The sequence below is a fragment of the Anopheles marshallii genome, chromosome 3 (assembly GCF_943734725.1).
Source record: "Anopheles marshallii chromosome 3, idAnoMarsDA_429_01, whole genome shotgun sequence".
NCBI lineage: Eukaryota > Metazoa > Arthropoda > Insecta > Diptera > Culicidae > Anopheles > Anopheles marshallii.
This window is the reverse complement of record NC_071327.1, coordinates 41,092,490-41,103,804: the sequence shown is the minus strand read 5'-3', so window position 1 is coordinate 41,103,804 and position 11,315 is coordinate 41,092,490. Positions and strand designations below refer to the sequence as shown.

General features: G+C 37.6%; 1 protein-coding gene across 1 annotated transcript; it reads right to left on the bottom strand.

Moving 5' to 3' along the window:
• Positions 1 to 322: 322 nt before the first annotated feature.
• On the bottom strand, positions 323 to 2,519 carry LOC128714451 (dnaJ protein homolog 1). The gene is made up of 4 exons (XM_053809326.1): positions 2,297 to 2,519; positions 1,998 to 2,220; positions 1,552 to 1,909; positions 323 to 559 (listed from the first exon to the last, which is right to left on the bottom strand). Exons 1-4 carry the CDS (start codon positions 2,517 to 2,519, stop codon positions 323 to 325), a joined length of 1,041 nt encoding a protein of 346 aa, XP_053665301.1.
• Positions 2,520 to 11,315: the final 8,796 nt, after the last annotated feature.

Genomic DNA, 11,315 nt, shown 5'->3' with positions numbered 1-11,315 from the left:
AACTTCTTGTTCTTCTGCCATTAGAAAATGTTTTAGCAGTTTTTATATTGACTTTAGTAACGCTAAATTACACTTCCAAATTTCGCTTAGCTATTCATTCACAATGAACAAATAATGGTGATTGCTCCGCATTAGAATGGCACTATATACAAATGCGTCGGATGGCCTGTCGGTTATGTCGATGGTATGCTACGCATGCTCTAGTACATCACATCACATGCTCGAATGGTTGATATGATTGATGCACATTTAGTCTAAATAGTATGCAAAAGAAAGGGAAATTAAACAAAACAAATGTGTAGCGCCGGGATGCCGGTCAACACTACGAATTGGGAAGCATATTGTTAAGCATTTCCTTTTCCGAAGTACTAAGCTTATCGGGAAACTTAATATCGAACGCCACGAGCAGATCGCCTTTTCGCGACGGCTCCTTCGGAAACGGTAGCCCGTAGCCTTGGATGCGCTTTACCGTATTAGGTTTAATGATTTCCTGTTTTGTACTGATACGCAGCTTTTCTCCTGTCATAGTGGGTACCTCAAAAATTACACCACAGAGAGCCTGAAATGGATAAGGAAGGAAAGATAACCGAATTTTACTCATTATGTTATAGTTCAAGGTTTTATATTAATAAATGGTGATTCAAGAATCTCAGACTATGTCAGCATATAGAATCTCAGATTCAAAAACAAGAATTCTTCAAAACAATGCTCTGCGGAATATCTCCTTCTACAATCCTACACTCAACTATAGGAGTTGAACTAATCTCAACTAATCTAGTATAACTAAAGTATAAGTCATGTTTATATTTATAAGTCAAGTATAACAACAATTTACTTCTCGTGGAATATTTTTTTAGTTTATGTTTTATTATAAAACATTATTATTATTATTATTTTAACAACGTTGCTATTAGTTTTATATCAATATTCATGTTTTTTTTATTCAATTCAAATCGAAACCCTGATATTGATCATGCTTAGAGCACTTACGATTTTCATTAAATTTGACAACGTGTAATAACGAAGAAAGTTTGACTTATTTGTTACCCAATAAGTTATCAAAATTTTCATATCGAAATGACCTTTCATTAATAATATACAGATTTAATCATTTATCTCGATATTTTTTTTTTTTTTGAATTAAACTTGAACGACGGTTACGCTAGTGCCCGGTAGAGGGCGTTAAAAATCCGTCTGTTGCCGTGGACAAAATACCACGAAAATGTAATAAGAAGGGATCGAGATACTTCAATCGCGTGTAAGGATTTTTTCATTGTGTTTCAACAAAACTTTAGCAGACTGTGCAAATAAATAATAACAGTAATTTTAAAAACTTAATTAGCAAAGAATAAGTATATGAACAGCTTATCTCGATAAACATTGAAATGCCGTATTTTTGAATCGGTTGGGAAGGGTTGGAAGGGTCGAAGCTACTTTAGCACTAGTTCACAAATTATGGTGACAAGTATGATCTTTTTTATTGCATGAGAATAAGCGCTACAATTCTAAAGTATTCCAATCATGTTATAACGCATAATAGATTGCACTTACCTGTTTTAACGTCAATCGAGCAGTATATCGAAGATCACTTCCTTCGCGTCGAAACCATACGTGGGGTTTATCGCGAACGATAAATACAATGTCAGCAGGTATTTTTCCCTTTGTTTGGTCACCCTCCTTCTGGAAGGTAACTTTCGTACCAGACTTCCATCCAGGCTTTATGGATATGGTCACGCATTTGTCCTCTTTTTTCGATGTACTGTCTGGTTGTAGAACACGGCGCGAAATCTTCATCTTCTTCACACAGCCATGATAGATCTCTTCTAGCGTAACGTACAGATCGTGCTCAATCGGGGGATCCTGAATTTTCTCTTTTTTAAGCGGCGAGTGGACGTTGAATGAGTGTGACCTAAGGAATTAAATCAAGGACATAGATAGACATGTGTTTTATATACTGCTACTTCTTGCTGTGTCCGAATTATCGATTTGCGGTATACCTGAAGGCTCCACCTAGACCGTGCCGATTACCCAAACCACTGAAGGGTGTGAAGAAATCGTCATCGTTGAAAATACTGCTATTGAATAAACTATCGTTGTGCATATCGAAAAACGATCCGAATGGGTTGTTTGAGCCGAAAAATTGTGCAAATGTTGCTCTGGGATCTCCGTGGAATTCGTAAGTAAAATTCTGTGAGGAGTTTGACGTGCCGTTTGAAGCTCCTATGAAAAAACAGAGAGATAGAGAGATTTGCGAGTAATGTTAGCAATTCCTACCATTCCAACCATTAAAACTTACGTCCTTTTAATCCTTCCTCGCCAAACTTGTCATACATTTCTCGCTTCTTCTTGTCCGACAACACTTCATACGCTTCCGCAACTTCTTTAAACTTTTCCTCTGCGCCAGGTGATTTGTTTTTGTCCGGATGATATTTTAGCGCTAGTTTTCGATAGGCCTTTTTTATATCTTCATCCGTAGATCCTCTCGGTATACCGAGAGTTTTGTAATAATCTTTCCCCATGGCACCTATTTTGGATAGATGTGCCGGTACTGTAGTTTACAACAGCACTTCAATTTTCACAGCGAGATTTAAGAACGGTTTATTGTACGAGAACACAACGTTTGGGCTGTTTGCTGACTCTAGAAATAGTACACAAAAAAGGAAACAACATTTTAACTTGACCTTCTACATTAGTATAGTATTTTTACAATATTTTGTAACAGTAAATAATACAGTAACAACAAAAAAACAGTAGCAACTAGGTGCTGATAAATATAACTAGGTGCTGATAAATATATTAAGAAGAAAGAAAGAACGAATTTTTATTCTTAAATTATGAAAATAATTTATAATTTATACTTATTGCATAACGTTTTAGAATACAATGGTATGTTCAAGATTACGAATATTATGCCTCTAGTTAGATACATTGGTTTATCGAGTATACCATAACATATGCGTCTCCATGCTTTGGGTGTAACGGGTCTGAGCGTGTTTAATTTCTATCAATTTCGCGTTCAGTGGGGTAAATGTTGAACTCATCAAACTCCCTAAATCTACAAGTTGGATTCAATTCCAATAGGCACACACTCCACACTAAATCATAACTAATAACTATGTTGGACACAAAATAATACAGGACCTAACCTATCATCAAAATCTCAGCATCAAGTCAATGAAACGCAAACAAGAAACCGACAGGTATGTTCATATGTCCGTGAAAACTATCTCCTCTTAACACTGCATAATCATTATAAAATGTATGGCACAATTTTAATTAAATGAATGTATAATGTCTGTTTATATCATGTACTATTGAAAAGGATTTCAATGATAATGATGCGCCATTTAAATAAATAGACAACAGCAAATTTTGTACACTAAAATCACAATCACTGACACGTTGCTATAACACACTATGTTCACTTCCTTTCGCAACCAAATACTGTTTGGCGATTTGCTTTCAAATGACAGGAATTTAAAAACTATATCCCATTGCTGAGCTGTAGAGTAAAGATATTTACTGGAATTTTGCAGACTCTTGTATATGTAAGACTTCGCAGCAGAAATACTACGTTCGCTCTGTGTGCACATGCCGTTCGTATCGGTTTATAAACAGAATAAACTTTTTCATCGCTGCGAATGAAACGGCCACACACTAACAAACTCTTGTTACACTTTGTACGGGAGTCAGATGTACTAAAATACTAACACCTTAATGTGCGAGCTCACACAATCGTCCGTGTGAAGCTTACATACGTTCTGCGCATGTTATAAAGATATCACGAGACTGAAACGTATTTCTCATTCTATACTACGTTCAACCTTTTGCTGTAATGTAGTGTGCGAAACAACAATGCCACTCAGTCGGCGTCTGAAAGATGAGTTGAATTCTGAAACCCCATTCTCCACTGCCACGGTCAACAGATTCGGTGTCGCACAGTCCTCGAAAGTGTTCATCCAACTCACAGTTATTTTATTCGCACATCTGCTGGGATCGGTCGGTGATTCAGGGTTACTTGAAACAAACTGTGTTCTGTCCATGATTTTGAGTTGGATTGCAGTGGAAAGCAATTTGATTCCCCTTGATTGTACGAACCGGCACGAACTTCATGGCTCAGACAGTGCACCAGGTTCAAGATCAAGGCGTAACGTTTCTCTCCGGAAAAAGAAGCGCTTGTTTGTTTGTTTTTATTGTCTGAAAGTCTCACCTTATTTTAAAATTGAACCAGCGGTCAATCTTTTGTTAACGATGTAGACACATTGCCATTCACTGTGCAAACGGAGGCGAAGGTTATGATTCGACTTGTCATCACTTGCTGTACGTTATGAATGATCCGCAAGCTGCAATGAGTTGCTCTCGAACAATTCTCCTACGTCGAAATTTTCAATGCAATCAAATTTGTTTTACTAATTTGCAGTAAACTCATACGCTTATTCCGGTATTTTCATTAGTTTGTTTTTGCCAATGCTTAATTAACGTAAATTTATATGAACTCGTGATTTACATTGCAATGCAAGTAGTAGCAGTAGTAGTAGAAGAATATACATGATTGCGACATTTTCACAGTGTTCAATTATTTTATTTTATTTTAATTATGTAACGGGTAAGCAATACGGCCTGGCCGTCCTTATTGAATAAAAAATTATGTAACGGGTTCGAATATGTTTTTCCTCATTATTTGTAACAAATCTTTGAGCATATCGATGTTGATTTAGGCGTTGTGACGAGATTTGCCAGGGGAAAAAGTTTTGATATAAAAAACCGCACTTTGCAATGCAAATAACGTTACCCGATCTACTCTGCTTTTACGCAAAAACGGCCAGGTGTACATATGTCTAATAATTGTGCTCCTATTAACTGAATAACAAAATTTATAAACTGGATAATTACTGGACAGTAAGGGTTCACCCGAGATTTGAACCCAACCTGGACATATTGTTGAGTTACCAAACAAGTTGTTTAACAAATCCTAAATTATTTGTAGCCTTTGACTGTTAATTGGGGCATTATACTGAACCGAATGTTATTTTCCTTGCGTGCGCGATGCGCGTGTGTTTATTATTTTATTTAAATTATTATAAACAGATAATTTGTTTTCACGTTAGCTAAGAAAACCATGACAATAATTTAACAAATCTTTCCTTTTCTCATGAATGCATATTCTAGTCATGTTCTGTTTAGGTTGCTAATCACATCAACATTTTAATAGAAAAGCATATTCCAATATTTTGTTTATTAAAGCAATAGTAAATAATGATGCCATTTACTTTAGTTTTGCTTTTGCACCCTTTAATCTTTTTCGTATTCTGTATCATTTGAGGCAGCCGAGCAATTATTTATAAATAATTGTGCTTTCTGATCTGACAGTCAACCAACGGTGTTGAGAAGAGTGTAAATTTGATTTTACACCATTCGTGGCATCACTCATACCATAAGAAGATGTAGTTGCGCTCCGGACCAGGGCATCTGTCTTCCACCGCTCAATCGGGCAATCGGGTCTGATATTGTTTGCTCGGTAATATGTCATAAGTTATTGCCATATGGCACTGCTTCGCCATGGGGTGACGAGTTGCTTTTACCATATCAGTCAATAGATATGAATGATAATCCAACACATTCTTCCATATAAGTACGTAGTCCGAAGCCGGTCAGTTGAGTAGCTGGTAAGTCGATTTAACAAAAATTCGTTTTTCTTGCCAGACTTTATAACGTACACGCGAACGTGTCAGCCGTCGTGGTAAATTTAGTGAAACAAGTTTCATGTCGATATGATACAAACCACCAAGAAAGGACCACTGAGCAATTCGCGAGATAATTTTGATTGCTGCAAACAGTGAGGACAATCTGTTAGCGCCAATAGTTTCAACCATTCGGACACAACCATCGGTTGTGAGTTGTTAATTAAACCAAGGTATCCAACATGTCTTTCAAATCTAGGAATGTAGCTACTACTGTTAAGTCATCTGATAATGTTGCTATGCAACCCAATTCTCACGGATGCCTTGTGGTCTATCATGGAAGCAAATCCGTATGCTTGTGAGCATAAAAAACTAAACAAAACCTTGTCATACACATTTTCAATACAATATATTGAAGGTGAATTTCAAATATTTACATGAAGACACCTAATCTAGCATTCAAAAGTCATAAAAAGCATGTAAGTATACAATATTGATACTACTAGACTATTAGACCTAAGACCAAATTTTAGATTAGACCTTGTGGAAATTTTAAAACCAACATGAATTTACTGGACATTTTTATTTAATAAAAATAGATGATATCCTCAATTGTGATAAAAATATTACAATTTTATATTACTTTGCGCCAGTGCGCCAGATACATTATTGTCAAATCAACATCATACACTAATACGGTTCGCAAAACAATTTATCATTCAAAACATTTTTAATCGCTTTTCAAAACAATCTACAGAAGTTTTTCATAATCAATAAAAAAAAAAACCGAAGCCAAATATATCGAGAGTAGCAATATCTCAGCTGTCCATCATTGCTGTTGAATGTGTAGCTGTCCATCATACATTGTTGAACAAGCAGGTTTATTCCGACGACTCTTGCGTTATCAACTGGTTAGGTTGCAATTATGCAAATTTTCATCGCTTTATACGTCTACAAACACGTCAATTATCAACATTATTTCATCGCCAGACTGCAACAATTGCTCAAGAGAGCATATCAACCCTCGGGAAAGGCAATAATTGAAGATCATCTACTAAAACAGCTTTTGACAATTGACCATCAACCATCATCGACCTAAGGCCGACAAGCTGCCACTACGACGTAGCGGGACGTCACGGGAACTGATGCCCTGAATCATCGAAAGAACATACACAGACAGTCCCAAAGCCGGCTGGCTGAAAGCACCAAAACTTCTTTCGATTTGGTTTCCCCCAAAAAGGAAACCAATCACACCTCCCCATAAAGACTCAACGTGCTCCAACGGCGCAACGCTGTTCCCCACGCTACCTTCATGATCGTGATATGCCTGCCATACTGGAACTGGAACGCGACGGAAAACGACACACAGCGGCAGATCGGAGAACGAGCGATCGAACAGCATGACTACATGTCTCGCCATTTCGAGCAGACCCGTTTTTGTTCCCTTTCGCCTATGACTCCAAGTCGGCCGGTTAAAAAGATGCTAGTCGAACCGAAGCGACCGCCGGATTTGATCACTATGGTTACCCGATCGCACATCGACCGATGGTGGCGGCACGCATAAGCGTGTGGAACATATCTACATGCAATTATCATGTGTTTGTGCATGTCTGTATGCGAATTGTGCTGTTTGACACAAAATCGATTGTGAAGATGTTGACCATAAATGGTAACGGAATTTTTAGTATTGCATCGCGTCACCCTGGCCTCTTCTCGCACCATGGCCGTAACGCTTGCGCAGACCAAAAACTCGTCCACCACCTTTACCACACTGCGCAACGTTAACGCCGTGAGTTACACTGCATAAAGGTGTAGTAGGTTCCACATCGCGAACACAGCATATCACAGTGCATCCAAACCAGATGCGATGTAAGCAAACGAGCCAAACGGCCAGACGAAGAAATGAACAAGGTTTTCGCAGATCGCTATCGCCACGCTACTACAAGTGCGAATACATATCAATTAGCAAAAGGGCTTCGGTCGCTGCATACCAACGCACCCTTTTAGATGCATCGCTTAAGGACGTGTACAGGGCGCACAGGCTCGAGGTATTCACGCTATACTAGGTGTGCAATACTGCCTTTAATGATCGATGATATGTTGCAGCAAAAAAGCATATCTCTCTCGACGCGACACCGCCCCTTCGCTCACCAACAGTGGTGCAAACTAATCTGATCTACGGACAATTTGTTGCATCGTCTTATAAGTTCGATTCGACTGCATCCGACTTGCTCTCAAAACGACACGCATAATCTGTGTCGTTCAATTTAGACTACAAATACAAAATGGCCCAGCGAGCAATGATGTGTAAAACTGTCTGGTCCTCCAGCTTTGGCCTTCTCCCATGCCCATGTACAAATGTGACATAATTCGATGTCCTGCTTCCTAAATACATTCATGAATAGTTGCAAGATTTCTCAACTGTGTTGCTCAACTTATTTATTCTGTAGCGGTATGCATAACATCATGACATGCAGCTTAAATAAAATCGTCATTTTGTTGCTTTCTTGGAATACATTTGATGAGGTTGTACTCAGTTCTAAAAAGATCTATACAAAAGTTATCATTGACATATTCTAGTCTATAAAACTGCATCGATGTGCGAATAGAAGTTTGTATTTTTGTCACATGTTACCATTTTTCATCGATTCTTGTAGAAAAGGTAAAGGGATAGCTAAATGGCGGTACCATATTTGTATATTGCCCTTTGTACCAGCTGTAAAGCGCATATGAATGTGAGAAGTGTGTTCTTTTTTATTTTCAATTGTTTGAAAACGTACTGTAAGCAATCGTACAAAATGTACTGGACCACTTATCCGTCCTCACATATACCAATGGTTAATCCATCCGTGACGTTACGGTACGAAAAACATCGCACTGCTTCGCTGCTATTGTGCCAAGCGCCGGTACCACTGGTAGTACACTGGTAGCATCACTGCCGCCGTCATTTGGTCAGTGCTTTATCCATCCTTTTTTACGTTCGTTTCCATACTTTTTGTCCATTCCTGCACGCTCAAGTGTCTTCCATTACGAGTGAATCGGTTGTACTTTCAGTAAATTTTACAGATGATATTAGCCCGGGATGCATTGAGATCCGACGAATGTGGTGCATTACACCGTCAAAACGAGCTGCACACAACTCTGCCCTCGGCATGCCATACAATAAAACAGTAGCTTTTTGCTATCCATTGCCCATTACGTATCATACGTACGTTTAAACATTCACAGATATATTTCACATGGTTATTGAGCATGTGGACTGAAAACGGAATCCGTAAACTGCCCTATTAGCGCTCCTGATCCAACACGACATTTGCAGGAAGGATTCAAGAATGAAATGTACGATCAAAGCGATACTTCTTGTATTTTACTATGTTGGAATGATAATTGTTTGATTGCGTGATTAGATAATTGATTGATAATGTTATTAATATAACATTTATTTGTTTATAACACCTATTTATAACGCAAGTCAAACACCACATCAACAACATATCAGAGTTCATCGCGTTGAATTTTGCATTCAGATCTATCTGATCTAACCATTTACATATTACTATCTTTCCACATGGTATGCACGTTTCTTCGATTATGTGCCTGGTTCCGCAGGTAATTGACTAATCTATGATGCATCATAAAGCTTATTGTTCTGTGACATGCTACATTTGTAACATCAATTAGCGAAACATGAGTATAAGTCGGTAACATTGGTAAGGCATGTCAAGCTTGTCAATTTAAAATCAGATAACAACAGCGGACAGATAAAGCTAGTAACTTACTACACAGCTTCAGAAAAAAAATTGGAACAGCAAACATTGGATTTCGTTGTATGGTTTGTGCATAAAAATTGGGGGTGGCCCGTGTGACTTCACACGCCAGGAATGAAGCAAAATCCAATATGCACCAATCGCCCTTACAAAAACCTGACTATTCAACTACTGGTGAATAAAGTCAATGAAAGCCTGAAATTCCAGGCCTAGACCTCTTGGGGTTGATTGTATGTATTTGATTATTGTGGCATATTATTTTATCAAACTATTACTCATTAATTGTTCAATAAAAACGTACATAAATTGGAAGCTTAAATACATAATTACAACGGATGTGACTAACTTATCATACAAGATAACAAGCTGTGATGACTTGTAATACTCATACTTATTACACTTATTTCTACATATTAAGTAGCCTCTTTTTGTTAAACTGTAGTTAAACGACATTTTAATTAATTTGTAGCAAATTGTAAGTACAAAACATTATATTTTTAACCACAACAATTTTACCTCCTAACCGTGCACTCCATTCTCCCAACAACATGTACTGTAAAAAGGCCGTTTAGGGTGAGAAGAAGGAAAGCGCATTCGGGTCAAGGTTATCAAGAATGCATATTTTTTCTCATAGTGTCCTACAGACACAATATCGCCCCTCCTCAAACTAGCAACGTGTTTCCATTGCATCGATGAGCAATCGTAACAATGTTCATGAAGTTATTTTGTAGCTAGTTGTACCCAACATTTTATTTTGGTTTAATAAAGAACAACCAAAACCAAACGTACTACAACATTTCTTCCTCAATCGTATTATTTTCTCAGTCTGTCATGAGTAGGACAATTGTTTGTGACAAACAAAAATAAATAGTATTCCAATTGATTTCAACTGAATTCAAGAGACTTTTTTTAGAGAAAGGTTATAATTACTCTACTTACACGTCATATCTAACATTACATTTATTATATTTCTATATTAGCTGCAACAGATTATTCATCAGATGTGTGTTTTGAGTATTTAGGTTTCACGTGCCTTTGCCCTTACCACCATCCAATAATATGTCTAATATGCAATGTGTTAGGGCTGGCCCGGTCAGTTGTGAATTTGGTTACGGCGCCGGTCTTCGCCGGACACGAAAGGACCGGTAAAAAAAATTGCATTGTGACCAATCCTCCATACGCAGAACTGACTACCTAGATACGGGTATATAAAGTCAAATAAAGACAGAAATAGTGGGCCAAACCTCATGAGATTGTTGTGCTGGTAAAGAAGAAGTTGCAATATGTAAATAAATAACCAGCTTGTATGATAAACTGATAAAAAATATAGTCTATAAATGAGTGTGCACATAGAAACTTACGCATTAAATCTATTTACATATCGAAATATGTTACAATTCATCCAACGTTTTATGTTCGTGTCGGTGATAGGTATTGTAATTATCGTCATATTTACTAGCGATTAACGTATGACATATGTCGCATTTAAAAATATATATCCCTGCATGCCAAAAAAGAGATTTGCAACAGAAAACTGGAAGCATGCGCCAACACACATCGTGGATAAGCGTTTCTCATTATTACGATCTAAGATTCTTACCCATGTTACGCATTTGCCTTTACCATTACTATGACTGCGGTATCCAACATTAGCAGCGTTCACATTACTGACTCTTGCGCTCCACAAACACCATCACCGGTCATTTGCCCGCGTTGTAGAGTGTTGTGCGAGCGAAAATGAACGATTTCCAAAAATAAAACTCGCCCTGAATTGTAAGGTTACCTTTGGTCCGGTCATAATTTTTTGGTTTTTTTTCTGTTGTATTTTTTCCCCCATTTTGTTGCTTGGCTGTTCAAAATTTGCTTG

Excerpts from the sequence above, each read along its gene's own strand:
- LOC128714451 (XM_053809326.1), bottom strand. The coding sequence starts at position 2,519 with ATGGGGAAAGATTATTACAAAACTCTCGGTATACCGAGAGGATCTACG. Across the intron at positions 2,221-2,296 it reads CGAGGAAGGATTAAAAGGAC|GAGCTTCAAACGGCACGTCA; the intron begins GTAAGTTTTAAT and ends GTTTTTTCATAG. Across the intron at positions 560-1,551 it reads CTCGATTGACGTTAAAACAG|GCTCTCTGTGGTGTAATTTT; the intron begins GTAAGTGCAATC and ends TATCCATTTCAG.